The sequence below is a fragment of the Molothrus ater genome, chromosome 1 (genome assembly GCF_012460135.2).
Source record: "Molothrus ater isolate BHLD 08-10-18 breed brown headed cowbird chromosome 1, BPBGC_Mater_1.1, whole genome shotgun sequence".
Classification (NCBI taxonomy): domain Eukaryota; kingdom Metazoa; phylum Chordata; class Aves; order Passeriformes; family Icteridae; genus Molothrus; species Molothrus ater.
In genome coordinates this window covers 109,603,215-109,620,575 of record NC_050478.2, presented here as the reverse complement: position 1 = coordinate 109,620,575, position 17,361 = coordinate 109,603,215, and the positions used below count along the sequence as shown (strand labels likewise).

Genomic DNA, 17,361 nt, shown 5'->3' with positions numbered 1-17,361 from the left:
CATGTAGTAGCTTTGTCATTCAGTGGAGCTCTGTGTCACAAAACACTGACAGTGCTGTGATGGAGGAGTTTGTATTCCATTACAATGTAAGAGAGTATGAGTAAATACCAAGTAGGGTTTCTTTATGCTTAGATGGATATGAATATTTATTAAGACATTTAGGGTATTTTTTTTTCCAACTTTCTTAGAGCATTTTATGCAAACCAAGGGATGCCTTCATTCCTGACAGCAGAACATAGTCATTTGGCATTGCAAATGGGAAATGTTCTCATCAGTTCTTAATTTGTTCTTTTTTGGGAGTGAATTAGTTTTCTAGGATAACAATATTAAAAGATATTTCCTTAATTTTAATGGTGATCAAGTGCAGTCTATTTTGAAGAAAGATAAACACTGTTTAAGAAGCTGAGTTATGTTTCTGGCACTGGGGTCATAATCCTGCTCTTTTTTTGATAAAAGTTTTGGAACTGGTGTGTTGTATTGATTTAATTGTTTGTAATCCTTCTTCGTTACAGTTTTGTTTAATATTCTTTTATTTCCATAATCTAGTGCTGGGAGACTCATTTGGTTGCTGAAAAGTTGCTCGTGTTCAGCCATGCCTGCTTCTCCCATGTACTGGTGCATGTAGAAAGTGAAGAAAAATGATCCCATTAAAGAGCTAAATTATTTGAAAGAAGGAAAGACTTTTTTTCTACTAGATCAGTTCCCTGGCTATGTTTGTTCAAGGCTGCATGCTATAAATGCTGGCATGAGGCATTGGAGGAATATGTTTGAGATGAGAATGTTGGGGCAACCACTTTCAGCAGCTAATGTATTCAGGCACTTTTAACTAGTACTATAGGCTTGGAAATCTCACAAGTTAGTGCCTTAGATTTACTGTCTTCCATCTGGTAAAATAAAAATCAAGTGTAGATACAAGTTAAATCTTTGCTACTTGATAGAATTTCCATTTTTGTTTGAGCCTAGAATTGGGGCTGAACTAGAAATTAATATTGATTTCCATTAAAATACTCTGTCAAATGTTGAGAAGCTTGAAATATTCATGATTAAGGTTAGCTGGAATCAAATCTCCTGCATGCCCCTCATGGGCTTGCATGGTGTAGATTTTTTCTACTTCACGCTACCAGGGTGTAAAAGCCGAGAGTGTGTTTGCATCTGACCCTTTTTAGTATAATAATATCATGTTTTTTCTATCAGATCGCTCAGTTAAGGCTAGTGTTCCTTGGTACAGTAATTGGAAAGAGACACTGATGGAACTGAACACATCCACGTTTTATTCAGGTATTTTTTTGTGGTTGGTGCTGATTTGCCAAATTGCCCTTTACTCCTTTTCCATGTGCCCCCTCCACCTTTCCTTACCATCTGCTACAACTGTTCAGCACTTTTCCAGACGTAGATGTGTGTTCCTCCATTTTTTCCCCCTAACTGAAAAATCGTTGGTGGTGGTTGTTTTAATTTTTCTTTTAATCACATTTCTACTCCTGTTAATCAAAATCATTTGGTCTTTCCATACAATCAATAAGGGTGGTGGTGGTAAATTACCTGATGCTGTTAAAAACACTGGATTGTTTGATCCTATGGAACTGTATACTGTCACTATGCTGTATTTCAAGTGTACTTTCTGCTTCTCTGGGGAATGTCTTTCTCAGGGGACAGTAACACTTTTTAAGTTGGAACTCAACTGCTGACTGTACTTAGAGCACGTGTGTCTCTGCTATATTGACATCCTTTCTGGAGTATGATCCTTAAAAAAAGAAAAAGCTCTCTAATACATTTTTATGTAGTTTATGAGACTTATTGCTACCAAACCACATTGGTTATTGACCTCTCAAGTCTCTGCATTGTGGTCTATAAGAGCCAGGTTCTGATGTTTTGCATTTTTATATATTAATATAGTTTATGCCTTTGGTGAATAATATCCATTCATCCTTTCAGTAGTATCTGTTCAGATCCTGCTAAATGCCTAAAGGGTACAAAACTTCATTAAGTAGACTTTCCATTATTACGCTGTTATGTAGAAATACTACTTTTTTTTATTCTTAATAAGTTCTGAATGTGTTAACAAGTTTGCCAAAACTTCAGTTCTGTTTCAGCATACTGGAAAAATGCAAAGTGTATGGATCTGGGTACCTGAATGGCAGTGCTGGTTTACACTGCTGTAAGGTGTTATGAGGTGTTACAGTTGTAAAATTTTTTTCAAATACTGCTTTTGTTTTGAGTATGGTGTGTGTTTATCAAGTATCTACAATAAGTGATTACAGCCCTGTAAAAGGCTCAAGTGAATCCTGTTGATGTTGCTGTGTAGAGGAAATCCCAGTTTCCTTTGAGGCTGCTTCCAAGGTTTTTAAATAGGCCTAATGAAAAAAGAGGGCAAGGGAACCAATCCACAAAACAGAGTAGTACTTCCCTGTTTGTAACTCTCAGATTTTAAAAAACACACATTTTTTTATTTTGCAGTGATTCAGCTGTAAAACAGAAGTGAAAATTTTTTGCCTTAGGTTGTTTAACAGTGTTTACTTTGAACCAGAGTTACTGCATGGCTTGTTATACTTGTGAAAAATGCGTATGCGTCACTTTCTTATGGCTTACTTTTAATAATAACAAGCTGTGTTTTCCTTAATTTAAATAGTTGGCATGTTTGCTTGTAGGACTCAGTAAAGCCAAGAGCTTTTTATATCCTAGATGAGTACTCAGAGAACAGTTTCTGGAAAGGCTATAACCAAAAGCTGGAAGTTTGTCTCCTATTAGGCTTTTTTTAATGTGATATGTGCTCAATGCTAGACTGAATTCAAGTGTGGCTGTGTCTGACTTCTGTGTGTCTGAAGCCAGTCTAAGATGGCTTGACAATGTAGGATTGAAGAAAATGCATTAAATGAATGATACATACAAGATAATGCCAACATAAAAGTGGACCTGTTTCCAATATTAGCTTAAGAAATCAAAGTGGTGGTTTGGCTTGGTTTTTATGAGGAGGTGCATGAGAGCCTTACAAAGCATTAGATATTTTTATTTACTAAAGTCTAGCAATGTGGGTTTTTAGGGTCATATAAAGAAAATGCCTTCAGATTTTCTTCACAAATTTTTTTCTCTGCTAGTTACTGTTTTCTAGTTTGCAGGTGAGATGACAGTGGATTCCAGTTACTTCAGTGTGAAATCAGGTTATTGAAAGTGAATTGATTTTGCTCTGGATTCTGTTTCCCACTCAAGGGAAAGGGGTTGGAGAACAAAGATATAATAGAACAGGCTTAAAAGAAGAAATAATAGTTCATTGTTTGACCTATAGCTGGAGTGGAAAGAAATGGACAATATTAGGTTCACATTTTTTTGATGTCCCAGACATCCTTGGTTTCCTTTGATTTGTTACTCTTAGGAAAATGAAATCCCTATTGTGAAAGGGCCTTGAACTTGGCAGGTTAAAATTATTAGGCATTAATGGCACAACTTAGATCTGAGGTTTTATCTTCTTGGATCTTTGCCAGCTGAACTGTTTGTTTTAGCAAGGCATGGGAAGGGGACTGCTGTCAAGCCAAGTCAGCACTTGTAGAAAACAGGCAGCATAGGGTTTTGGTGATGCTTAGCTCCTCTTCATACTCAAAAATGAATTTTGTTTCTTGGTCAATTCTTACATCCCTAGCCCAGAAATTCAATGACTGTTAGAAGAATTTATTTCTTTCTTTGCCAAGTGTTTGAGTGTTTAAAGGGATGGTAAAGAGTAGTGGTTTAACAAGGACTCAATACATGTGAGCCTGAAGTGGTGAGGAATGTGGTGCTTAAGGTGCTATTCAGTTTCACAGGATTTGATTCAAGTGTTACTGTTTCTCCTACTTGTGTTGCATCTAAAATACTTTCTCCTTGGACTGTTCCTCCTTCTTTCCCCTGCCATGCAAACCTTGTCAGAGTTTGCAGGCTTCACTCTCAGGTGTAGTCTTTCATACTTCCTTTTCATTAATGGGTAAACAAGTTTCACTGAATAGTCTAATTTGTCGTGTTTTATTGTGTATTTCAGCTACTACTCCTTGGTTTGAGTCTTACAGAGAGTGCTTTCTTCAGTCCATGCCTGCATCTGATCACGAATTCTTAAACCACTATGTTGCATGTATCCTTTCAATGTTACAGACCGCTCCAGGGAAGGCTGTTACAAAATGTAATGTAGGAGACACTGAAAATTTTGCAGTAACTCTTTCACAATTATGATTTGAAGTCTATATATTTTTCTTCTATGTCTCACTACACAGACTGGTTTCATAAGGGCGTCAGGGTTTTCTTTGTGACTGTTTGGCCTGAGTTTTTTTATAGTGTTCCTATTGGGTTTTTTTCCCCCTTCTTCACACGCTCTTTTTGTGTCAAAGTGAGCTCAAAGACAATACCTGTAAATGAAACTCCATTATCCTCGGACACTTTCTGCTGTAGCTCTTGAAGTAGCTCTTGTCTGTCCCTTATCTACAACAGAGGAATGTGTATTTGGGATGCATCTGCTGCTTTTTAATAGCTTTTTGTAAGCAGATGGAGTGGTGGAGGTTGGGGAGATGATGTTTTGGAAATTTGGTGAACTTTGAGCTATGCTGGATAAAAAGAAGTCTGGAAAGATGCCTGAATGCTTTCACTTTTTTTTTACCAAAGCTTAGGCCTAATTTGCTTGTCTACAGGGAAATTGAGAATAATCACTGTTTCATGATGTAGCTGGTGTTAAGCTTTACAGTAATTATGATACTGCAGGTTTTATGGCACTCCATTCCTAATTCTGTACTGAACATTATAATTTCAGTATAGTGGAAAGGTATTATAATGGCCACACCTGTGCAGAATTAACTTTGCAAAATACTGATTCTGGCTTCTGAATTTTAATAATATTTAAATTACAGCTTTGCTTTCTGGCTTCTCTGAAGTAATGTTTTTTGATTTGGTGAGTAGATGTAGCAGGGTGGGATGTTCCTTATTAATGATTGTGTAGTTGAGGTAAAAATCTGACCACTTCTGCTTTTTACTCGGGTGGTGTTGCTGTGTTTATGAATGCTGGTGATTACTGTTGTTCAGGTGATAACTTAAAGCCCCAACTCTCCTTGGAGGCTGAAAGCTAAAATACGGTGGGGATGAATTTCAGCTACATGTTTGCTATGTGAACATCTAGTCTCTATGTAAAATCTTAAATTTGCTATCATGTAGCAGCTTAAACTTAGATTCACAGTCGGAATTGGAGCAAACTCCTGTTGCATCTCATTTTACAGATGTTAGTTAACTGATTGTTTTTTTGAGAGTAAGGCCAAATTCTGATTGCACATACTTTTGTGGCAGCATGTTTTACATACCTAAGTATTGTATCATCTATTCTATTTTATATACTTCCTGTTTTATTCTATGATCAGTGGTGTCCCTTTGTTCTTTGGGTATATGTCCTTAATGAAATCAGGTATGCTGGTAGTTTCTTCTAGTGAACCTGACCCTGTGGAGCAGTTCCTGAAGCTGTCCCAAGAACAGCATCGGATTCAGCACAGTAGTGAATACTCATATCCCAAGTGGTTTATACCAAACACGCTCAAATATTATGTGCTACTGCATGATGTAAGCACAGGAGAAGAGCAAAGGTGGGTCATCTGCCTTCAGTGAGCTTACAGATGAGCTCTTTGACCAAAATGTTTGTGTTGATAAATTCTGTTGAGATTAGACATGCAACAGGATCCATTAGCCAGTATGCTATTATCAAGACAGATATTTGAAAGTATTATTTTTAGATGATCTTCTTGTAAAATGAAATTAATCAGTCCCAGCTTTTGGGGTAGGTGCTTTCTTTGGTAGCTTTCTGAACTAATTATCAAAGATTTTCAGTTTACTCTTGCATAATGGATTGTTTTAAAAATAGGAGAATTTTCCTTTTAAGCACTATAGATAATAGTCTAAAATAGTTTGTTGCAGTACATGCTCTAAAGTTAGTTTGATATCAAGACAGGATAAATGTTGTTTTACTGTTTCAGAGCTGACTCCATTTATGAAGAGATGAAACAGAGATATGGAACTCAGGGTTGCTATTTGCTGAAAATAAATTCTCGGGTGTCTAACAGAGGAGCAGACGAACAGATACCAGATCCTTGGAGTCAGTACCTTCAGAAAAACACTATCCAGAACCAGGTATTACAGTGTTCTAAAAACGGATCTTACCATGCTTATGAAAGTCCATTGTAGTTGCATTAAGTTTCACCTTAGTGTTATGTGTTTCTGCAGAATGGTTATGCAGTCCAGACACTTCTGACACAGCTGTGGCTTTTTGTGAGGGCATAAGATGAGTCCTCAGTAGGAACTGTCCTCTGTGCTACTTAAGTTGACAGTAAGGAGCACTGAAATACTGGACTGTCTGAAATAGATTGACAGGAACACAGAAATAATAGACAATAAATAAGAAATAATAAGAGTTGTAAGAGGAAACAACCTCAGAAGTGTCGTGTTCATAGCAAATTTCTACCTTCATTTTTATTTGTCTTTCTCAGTCTTAAATTTTTTTCCCTGGGTCTTCTGTACTTCACTAAATAGTCTGGGTGTGTTGTTTTGTGGGAGTATGTGTGGTTTTTGTGATAACTTCTTGTGGGTCTAGTCTGGTCTGTCATCTGCTAAGATTGCAAGGGATGGTGTGTTTTGAGTTTGCCATAAATATCTGTATTTTTTGCTTTAGAACCAAAAATACTCTTTTTTTGAGTTTGCTTTTGACTGACTTGCAGTTATAACTCCTTATGATTAAAAGGCTTCTGGAATCATATTTCTTTACCAAATGTAGCTGTTTGTTCTAGGTAGCCATTCTTGGCATCAGCTGCCACTGAAAAGTCAAAACATTCCATATTCTATAAGCTAAGAGGACCAGTGAGTTACAGTCCACCATAAACTAATCAGATATTTTTCTTTTTTTCTGTCTCATGTGAACTGTGCAATATAGATCTTTGTGTGTGTGAGCTTATTCAGGAACTGCTTTAGGGAATATATTTTTGCTGCTGTAGGCATTGCTGTGCAAGAGTTGGAGTTACTTTGATTGACAGGCAAGCCAGTTGAGCAAGTTAGAAGGTACTTGATTAATTTGGTGAATATAACTTTCATCTTTAAAATAAGACAGTTTATTAAAGCCTCAGAGACTACTTAGAGAAGTTAATACATATGAACAAACACTCTACTGTAGTAATTCAGTTAACTTATTGAAACTGACAACTATTGTTTAATGACTTTTGTATGTGGATGAGTAGTCTTAAAGTTCTGACTTTTTTCCCCTCTCTTTTCTGGCAGGATTCCTATGAAGATTATACTGTTGTTTCAAACAAGAATACTGATCACTTGATATCAGATGGCATAGACAGTGAAATTAAAGGTATTTTTGTAGCTTTATGAAAACCTCGATCTTACAGTGTTTACACAACTGTCTTTTGTCTTGGACAGTATTTAATTAGATGGTCTGTTAGGCAGCTCAGAGTAATGGTTTTTTAAATGCTCTAAGTGCCCTCAAAGAAAAATGCTGTGGTACTGACCTACTGGATTGGTGACATCTCCTTAATGAGGTGGTTAATGATGTATTGGGCTCATATTTTGTAAGTCTAAGCATATTGTCTGCAAACTCTGGTAATTAGTGAAAATAGCATAGGTTTAAATGGCCAGTTTTCATAATAATGAAAGTTTTGGTTTGTATACTTTGCTATAACTTGGAAGCTGAGGTTTTGGAGTTTGTCCTTGGTTTTCATATTAAATCTGTAAATGTTAGGGAAGTGCTTAGTTTCTAAGTTGATTTTAAGCATTTGCTTTGGAACTCGGCTTGTGGATGGGAGAGGATAGTAAATGAAATTGAGTGCAAATTATTGCACCCTTAAACACAATTAAGATAGGTGTGTAGGATTCAGATGAGAGGCATCACCAAACAGGGAAAAAGTGAGGTACCCTGCATTGCCTGGCCTGCCTCAGTCCAGATCCTTCATATCTCACCTGAAAGGCTTTTGGAGACCTAGTATGTGTAGGAGACCCTACAGTTGCCATCTTTGTAAGCCCAGATGTAATCTAGGAGCTACCAATTGAACTTTAAAAACTCAGGATTAGATTTCATGAGTAATATCCATTGAGGATTTGCTTTCACAGCTCAGCTTTGCTTGGTGCCACATAGAGCAAGCTGATTTTCTTATAAATAAGAGAACTGCTTAAGTCTTAGAGTGAAGCAGTGTCTCAGTCTATTTCAGAGAGCCAAATGCAAGAGTGATAAGCAGTCCTTCTCTTTGAACAAAGAGGACTTTGGAGGAAATTGTTTTACATCATGATTGCTTGGAACAACATGGAAAATTAGATTTGTTTTGTTGGTTTTGTTTTTTTTTTTTTTTTTTTTTTAACCTTAAAACATAAACAGAAAAAAAGAGAATGGACCCAATGGAGCCATTGTAGTAATTGCTGCAATCCCAACTTTGATGAATGCTTTATTTTGATTTTAATGTTTCCACAGTTTTCCTTCAAAGTTGTTAATATTAATCAGCATACTGGAAGATTTTTTTTGCACTGTAGTTGAGGACCAAAACCGAACATATTTAGTCATGTTGTAATTCTTGTGATTGCCTGAACTTTCTGAGAATTGCAGGGATGATACAATAGTCAGTGCTCAGCTGCTGCCTGCTAAGCATTGATCTGTAGTGCAGAACAGTTGGTGAATTGCTTTGCTTTCCAGAGTTCTGAGTAAGGGAAGCTTTGAAGTAGGTTAGTAAAAATGACCTTTTAAATATTTAAGTAGCTTTATACTTACTGGAACTTTTATTTCAATCTTTCAACAGATAGCTTGTCAAATAACTTTAAGACTCACCCCCTTCAACTGGATCATCCCAGTGGCAGTTTGGATAGCACTGATTACATGAAGGCTTCTACGTCACTTCAAGACTCAAAGAAGTCAAATTCTGGGACACCTCATGGTGCTTGTTTAACTCTCACAGATCACGATCGAATTAGGCAGTTCATACAGGAATTCACATTTCGGGGACTTTTGCCACACATAGAGAAAACAATTCGACAGCTCAATGATCAGGTCAGTTTACCCTTAAAAACACTTTGTGCTATAATAAGGAAAAATGGTTAGAGTATAAATCCAGTTACCCAAAAATCTGTTTTGACAGTATTACTTCCTTCTGCATCTAACGATTCAACAGTCTTGCTGAAAACTGTTAGTGGATTTAAGAGAAATAACTGAAGTTTTCTCATTATTATTTAATTTGTCTTTTATAAAAACAAGAACTAATTTGTATCAACAACTCTAGTGCAAGGTGGCTTCTTGGTGAAAACCTGTGTGACTTGTTTCCAGGGAAATCTGTTGTACCTTAATATTCTATGCTTTTGGATTAATCTGGCCTGGGGAACAAAATAGACTTTGTGTTTCAACATCAGAATACACAACTAAATTTAAGAAATTTATTTAATCAATAGTTGTCTGCAAAAAAAGCTGTCCCCCTCAGTTGCTACTTGACATGGAAGAAATGCAGGGACACCCTGAATTGCGTAATTCTGTTGATTTCAGCAGTTTTTGCAGCTGAGTATGCTTCTCTCAAACTAGCATTTTTTGGAAGTGACATTAATATCATGTCCATGTTCAGTCAAGGTCATGCATTAAAGTTATTTGCATCGCAGTGAAGTCCTTTATTTTACAAGTGTTTCACTCTTACGTGGGCTTAAGCAGCTGAAGAGATGGATTGACTTGCATTAGTACAATCAAATTACTGTATTCACATTAAGTTTTGGACCCAAATATCAGTCAATTGTCTGAGTTCTGGTTTTATTTTGATTGGATTGTCTATTCAAGTTATAGTTTTAAGTATGAGGGCTTTCCATATGAAGGGTCATGTTGTGTTAGGAATGCTCACTCCCTGATTTGACTTTTGGGAGTTGGTATGTGCTGACCATATTTACATTTAGTAAGTTTTATGGAGAAGAATTAAAAATAAGTGGTTACATAAAGTGTAGCAAACAGGAATGCAGTGATATATTCCTAGTCCTGGTAAGAAAAGAGAGATGTTCTGCTTTTTAAAATTATCTTTAAAGAGTGATTATAGTTTGCCTTATAGGACAGGAGTGGTAATTCCCTGCAGAAGTTTCCTTCTAAGTGGAACTTATCTAAAAGAATGAGGTTGTGTAATGTTGCTTGCCTCATACCTTTGACACTTGAAATTGTAGTTCGTGGTGTGATAATGCTTTATGTGGATGAGAGAGAAGGTTCTTTCTTGTAGTATGCACTTAGTCTAGATTTTAGGTTAGACTACTACCCAAAATTGGATAATCTGATTATTTAGAATTTAGTTTTCGAACACATGTAGCAAATGTTCAAGTTCTTAAGGTGTGTGTTTTACAGAAAGAATAAAAAAACCTCAACTGTAAACCTCAACTGTCTGAGATAAAATAAACATGTGAACTATGAATATATAAAAATAAATATAAGAACTTCTGTCTCAATGTCAGATTAATTCTAAGAAAGAGGGTTCTTAGTTATTTTACTCCTTTAATTATTTCTGGTTTATGGAAGACAAATCAATTTACCAGTGAAGTTTGACTTTTTATATTAGTTTAACTTACGTCTCTTGCAATACAGTGCTCTAATTCTCTAATTCAATGTCTTCCTCCAGTTAATATCCAGGAAAGGCTTGAGCCGATCACTGTTTTCTGCTACTAAAAAATGGTTTAGTGGCAGCAAGGTTCCAGAGAAAAGTATAAATGAGCTCAAGAATACTTCTGGTTTGCTGTAAGTAATCTCAGTCCTTATTTTTAGTTCTAAACTGGAAATGTAGCCTTTTTTAGGGGTGGGAGGGAAAGCATGTGTTTGTTTGATGGTGTTCTGCAAAGTGAACTAAACCAGCAGTGTTGTGAATGATTTCAATTAGAAAAATCATGAAAAGTACTGTGCCTGAATATGTACAATAAAGGAGTAGCAGAACTTGAAGAAGGGGTAAAATAGACTGCAGTCTCATCTGCCTGCTCTATTTACAATGAGGCTTTCTAAGTTAATATGAACACATGATTTTAAGAGTATTGGTCATAAAAAGAAGCTATGGTTTGTCATGGGGGATTTTTCAAGAATTTGTACAAGCTTTCCCACCTGTCATTACAGCCAAACTCCATGTATAGGTGTTTTTGCTTATGTAACTATGCAATTTGTTCCAGTAGAGTATTGAGTATATTGCTTTTACAGTGTGTTCAAGAGCTAAACTAAAGGGAATTTCATACTTAGTGCACCTGTGTCTAAGTATTCACTAAAACCAGGTTTTAAGTGTTAGCAAAATACAAATTCTGTATGATTTGGTAATTCCCTCTGTGAATTAGGTTGTATAATCTTGAAAAACAACTGTCTTTACCACAGAAGTCCAAATAATTTTGGTCATTGCCTGGTCAAGGTTAATGTCTTTGACATGCACGTACAGCTTCAAATGTCTGTGTTGTGTGTCTTTGGATTCATAATGAAAATGTTCCTAATTCTAGCTTTCTGTTTTGAACTTGTAAGCGTAGTTCACTTCCTACAGCATTGACATACAAGTGTTTGTGAAAATGTATTTGATTATTGCTGAAGTGAATCATACATATTGGATTAACCAAAAATTAGATTGATGCTTGCAGAGGACAGGAACTTTGGCATAAAGCATAGTTGTTAGTGGACTTACTTATTTCAGGAGAAATGTGGAGAAATAACAACTTGAAGCTAAGTGAACAGTCAAAGTCTTATTTTTTTTCCTTCTCATACAGTTCTGCTTAGCTCTGATGGTTAATCTGACTGAGCAGTTTGAGTGGTAGTTATAAACTCCATTCAGTATTTCTTGGCTAAGAGGAATGTGTGCTTTCAGTGTTACTGAAAGAGTGAATCTTGCTAGTAAGAAAGTAGGATGTGAAGCCAAGTTACGTGTGGAAGCAAGGAAAGAGATTCACTTTTCTCGGCTGTTTTGGGGCAAGGCTGAGAGAGGACAACTTTGAATTTAAATATTTGTATTTATAGGTATCCACCAGAAGCACCAGAACTTCAAATCCGGAAGATGGCAGACTTGTGCTTTTTGGTGCAACACTATGAACTTGCATATAGCTGTTACCATACAGCAAAGAAGGACTTCTTAAATGATCAGGCAATGCTTTATGCAGCTGGAGCACTGGTTGGTACTTCATGTAACATGAACATTCTGTGAACTTTTTCTAATAATCTCTAATATTTGTCTGAAGGTAATAAAATGCAATCTCTCTTCTCCACCTCCAAATTTGTAAGGGTCTCCTCAAATCTGCTGCCTATCTTTAGGAAACTCCAAGGTGTTGTAAAATCTGTTTTCTGCTGTTATATGAAGGGAATAAAGATATGAATAAGAACTGGAGAGTTAATTCTTAAAATGTGGAAAGGAGAAAAACTAGAATGCAACCTCCAGAAAAATTGATCTTTAAACTGATAACTCAAAGCCAGACATAAAATAGCTTTAGAGTATCTCTTTTAGACTTAAGTAAAATACTTATTTTCCAGAAATTCAAGAGTCTGTCACTATAAATATGGTATTGTACGTGTTTTTGGGTGACTTAAAACTTGAAGGCTACACTTTGAGTATGTCACTACTGAATTTCACTCTAAACATATACTCATTCATAATTTCCTCCTAAGAATGATGGTGTTTATGACTAAAATAATTTTAAACAAAATGAATGGGAGTACTGGGGGAAAATGAGTAATTTTATCAATTTTTAGAAGATACATATTTTAAACTTTAGTCTGGTTAACTTGCTAAAATTCGAAACTCTGCTTCATAGACCCATGGAAGCATTATAGTACACCTTTGCATCTTGATTAAAACTTTTACTTAAATATCTGTTTTTACAGTTCAGAAAGTTGCTCTGCATTTGGATAATATGAATAAGCAGAATAATATTAAGAAATCTTAATTTCCAAATGAATGGAAGCTGTCTTAATTATGAATTTGTTGCAATTTCCTAGTCTTAATGTTTACTTTCTGCAGAAAATCTTTGCTATAATATTTCAATCTGTGAGAAAAGCAGTAAAATTTCAGACTGTGTGTTCACTAGAGTTTCCTTGGAAGCTAGTAATGTAATTTCATTTAGGCAAAACTGAAAAAACAGACCTCATCTTAAAATACATGTTAGTGCTACTTTGCAGGAGCAATCTTCCTGATAATAGGAAGTTCTTTTGGATTTGTAAAACTGCACTGAATCAATGCTTCTTCACAATGTTGGGTGTACTGTCAACTGCAAACACTTCTGTATGTAACTCTCTGGCTAGTTACAAGCAGAGCCATAAATAGGCTGTTGTATTAAACCTTTTATCAGTTAACAGTGTATTGGATACTTTTATATGCCAGTAACTGATTAGATGAAGATCTTGAATCTAATAGCTATTGAAACATGTTCCTCAGTATTTTGAGGTTTATGATTTGTTGAAAAACCTACATTGACTTTACTGGATTTCTCTTGTAGGAAATGGCAGCAGTATCAGCTTTTCTTCAGCCTGGAGCTCCTAGGCCATATCCTGCTCATTATATGGAGACAGCAATTCAGACCTACCGAGATATCTGCAAGTATGTTGTTTACTTTTGTACTGATCTTTGTATGGTGAAAGCTGAAAGATCTGGTGGCTTAACTTTCTTGCCCTGAACAGTAATAGTGTGCCAGATGATCACAAAATGATGGTAACATTTTAAGGAGTAAGATAAACTAACATATCTAGGATAGCATGAAAGGAGATCTGGGCTCTTCTTAACAGAGTGCTTATTGAACTTGTGTATTGAATTCACATGGTAGATTTTTAGGTAGTGGGATGGCTGCAAGGAAGGTTTCTGTGAGAAGACAGCAGGAGCTGCCTGTGGCAGAATCAGTTTTCACTCATCTCCAAAATGAACCTGCTGCTGTCCAAGCTGGCAGTGCTGCTGTTACCTCTGTGATAACACATTTAAGAAAGGGTAAAAATAGCTGTGCAGCAGCTGGGAGAAAGGAGTGAGAAAATGAGAGAAACAGCCCTGCTTGATACCAAGGTCAGGAGAAGACAGGACTTCCCTGCAGCCTGTGGTGAAGACCATGCTGAATCAGATTTTCCCTTGTGGCTCATGGAGGTGCATGGGCAAGCAGGGACCTACCCTGTAGCCTGTCCCAAGGCCAGAGCAGGCGGATGTACCTTGAAGATGGCTGTAGTCTGTACAGAGCCTATGCCACAGCAGGTGGCTGTCAGGAGCTGTGACCTGTGGGGAAACCACACTGAAACAGTTCCTGAAGGACCCTACACTGCAAAAATGATACATGCTGGAGCAATTCTTGAAGAACTGCATCTGTGGGAGGGACCCCACACCGAAACAGGCGAGGAGGATTGGAGAGGAAACAGCAAAGGAAAAATGTTGTAAATTAATGTTAAAAGACCACAGCTTCTTCTCCCTGTTCCTCTGCCTTGCTCGTGGGGAGGAGGAGGTAGAAGAATTTGGAGTAAACTTGAGCCTGGGAAGAAGGATTAGTCAGGAGAAGGTGTTTTATTTCTGCTTTTATTTATCGCTGTGCTATTCAGTTATTAATTGCCAATAAATTAATTTAATCTTCCCCAAAACAAGTCTGTTTTGCCCATGACTAAATGGTGAGTGGTCTCCCTGTCCCTTTCTTGCCACATGAGGTTTTTAGTCTGATCTTCTCCCTGTGTTGCTGAGCAGGGGGTGTGACAGAGCAGCTTGGTGGGCACCTGGTACATGGGTACAACTTGCCAGTACAACCTGCTTCTAGCTGTTGGATTTCTTGTTTATCAGATAATTTTATTTGGTACTCTTAAAAGCACAATAATGTTCTAAAAAATGCTCTCCAGCTTTGACTTTCATAACGCTCCTGTTATAGTAGAATTGGACACTTAACATGTCAATCTGTATGTGGTTGTTTTGTGGGGAGTGAACTGTCATATATTTTGCTTTAAGAAGAATAAGCTACAGAACCTCAGTCTGATGTCGTGTCTAGCAAATTAGTAAGATTCAAGATAAAAAAGTTCTCTGAGGTTTATTTTGATAAATATTTATTAATACATGCATGTTTTTACTTCAGGAACATGGTTCTGGCTGAACGCTGTGTACTGCTTAGTGCTGAAATCTTAAAAAGTCAAAGCAAATATTCAGAGGCAGCTGCTCTTCTGATTCGTTTGACCAGTGAGGTAAAACTTAGTAGCTTTTTCCATTTCTGCCCTCTCACTATTTGTTTTCTTACTCAAACACTTCTAGGTTGCCTTCTGATTCTTGTGCTACAATATTTTCTAGCCAAAGGTAGCAAATGAACAGGTATAGAGCATGAAGTGAAGAAAACTGTGTACACTGTAAGTGAAGGAACTAGTACAGTTACTCTTTTTCTAGTCAAATGACTTGCTTGACTTCCTTAGCCATGCTAAATATGTTATCTTTGGCTTTGTAACTAATTTTCTTTGACATCTGCCTAGCTCTTGGATGGTGTAGCTTACAAACTCAAGTGTTAAAAGTATTAGCATGGCTTGCTAGAGCCATAGTGGACACTATCCCATATATAATCAGAAGTTCTCTATAGTTTAGGCAACTAAGATTACTGTAGCTCAGCTGGTATGAATCATTAGAACCTTGCTGTGTAAGTGAAACCGTACACTTCTGTGATATTAATTGGTGAAAATTAGCATGGATCAGCTTCTGACCCAGGAATTGTCTTGCTTTAAAAGGAATGAAGAAAAATGTTAGTGTAGCATCTCCTTTAAAGCTTGGAGGGAATTTAACTAGTAGTTCTGATTTCATGGCCAGCTGCACCAAATGTGATGCTTCTGAGACCTTCCTTGGACTGCTTAGGCACGGAATAAATCTGTTTAGTTCTGTAATTTTCTTTCTCAAGTGTCTCTGTAGCTTCATTCTTTCCCTTTCAACTTAAGCTTGCTATCAGTGTTTACAAAAGCAGACTAAGTTATTAAAGCAAGGAATTTAAATCCTGTTAGGTCTGCATGGTCATTTTACAGCTTAAAATTGCACATAGTATTCCTGTGGAAAATTTTGGTAGTTGCAAGGAAAATCTTCACTGGATACTATATTGGTGTCCCAGAGTATATTTGTAGTCAAGATACAGACTTGAGCATCATTGATAGTGTGGAGTTCAGCTGTGGTAAAATCAAGTAGATTCTGTTCTGATTGGTTAAAGTAATATAGCTGTGTCTTGGCAGAAGAGAAGGATATAATAGTAAGAAAATGTACATTAAGAAATCAATACGTTCAAAAGGTTCATGTGATAAAAATTCACCAAGTTTCATTGCTTCCTGTATTTTTCAGTCATCCTGGTAGAGGTCTTATTTTTTGGTTTTAGCCCTAATATCTGCAGGGGAAAGGGGAGGGTAAAAGGTGGGAGAGTTCTTCAGAGGTAATGGTAAGTGTTTGAAACTGTAGCCTGAGTAACTGAAAAAGCAGAAAATACTTCTTTTGTTACTCATACTGAAACGGGTTCATATATGCTTCGCTAAAGTAAGAACATGATGGCATTGAATAATACTGAAAAATACTTTTTTTTAGTCTTATTTTATGTACTCACATATGTATATAATGTTTGCATATAAAAGAATCTTCAGCTTCACAGAACCCTTACAACTTACTGTCCCTCTTAGCATTAAAACAATGCCACTGTTACCTTTATGGTTTTATTCGACTCAGGCTAACTCTTCTTTTTTCCTTTTAAACAGGATTCAGATCTTCGCAGTGCACTCCTGTTGGAGCAGGCAGCCCATTGTTTTATAAACATGAAAAGTCCCATGGTTAGAAAGTTTGCATTTCATATGATATTGGCTGGCCACAGATTTAGTAAAGCAGGCCAGGTAAGTATTATCTTTCCACATGGAAAATATGCCTGGTATTAGATACTTTGTGTGTCGTTAGTCTGGAAAAAGATGCTTAGCATCTGACACTTCTGTGCTGGTCCGCAATATTCTGTTTTGTAATCTTCTGAAAATGATTTCTGGAGTGATCACCCTAGCCTTTTACTTCTGTTTTTGAAGGAATGCTGAAGATCACTGACTTGAAACTTAAGTGATGTGTGTTTTCATTTCTGGGTCTCATTTTATACACAGTAATTTTGCTTTTTTGGGCAAAGGAATATTTTTACTCCTGAGATAAGAGTGAATTGCGGGAGATAATTATTTGTTAAACTCAGCTTATTAGAATAGTAGCAGAATTTAGGTATTTGTTTTTCCTGGTGACTTAAATACATGTTCTGTATTGAGATGCAGGTGTGTGAACAGTCACAACAAGCCAAAGCATCTCTGTGGCTGTTAGACTTGAGTGGCAGTTAAAGCAATACAGATCAGATTGTTTTTACTCCCATTCACATTACTTTGCAGGCAGTTCTAACGGTGGTAGATGAACTTCTTTGGATAGAACTTTTGTGCTT

General features: G+C 36.6%; 1 protein-coding gene across 4 annotated transcripts in view; it reads left to right on the top strand.

Annotated features, from left to right (window-relative positions):
* Positions 1 to 17,361, top strand: part of TRAPPC8 (trafficking protein particle complex subunit 8) — a 51,632-nt gene that overhangs the window by 7,320 nt on the left and 26,951 nt on the right. For 2 of the 4 annotated variants that reach the window (XM_036404459.2, XM_036404451.2), the window contains exons 3-13: positions 1,195 to 1,278; positions 4,004 to 4,093; positions 5,405 to 5,579; positions 5,967 to 6,120; positions 7,258 to 7,339; positions 8,772 to 9,019; positions 10,605 to 10,720; positions 11,963 to 12,113; positions 13,432 to 13,532; positions 15,025 to 15,130; positions 16,658 to 16,789. In XM_036404459.2, the coding sequence (XP_036260352.1) occupies positions 1,195 to 1,278; positions 4,004 to 4,093; positions 5,405 to 5,579; positions 5,967 to 6,120; positions 7,258 to 7,339; positions 8,772 to 9,019; positions 10,605 to 10,720; positions 11,963 to 12,113; positions 13,432 to 13,532; positions 15,025 to 15,130; positions 16,658 to 16,789 (1,439 nt within the window). The remainder of the gene's footprint in view (positions 1 to 1,194; positions 1,279 to 4,003; positions 4,094 to 5,404; positions 5,580 to 5,966; positions 6,121 to 7,257; positions 7,340 to 8,771; positions 9,020 to 10,604; positions 10,721 to 11,962; positions 12,114 to 13,431; positions 13,533 to 15,024; positions 15,131 to 16,657; positions 16,790 to 17,361) is intronic. The other 2 variants (XM_036404476.2, XM_036404467.2) reach the window with 1 other exon arrangement.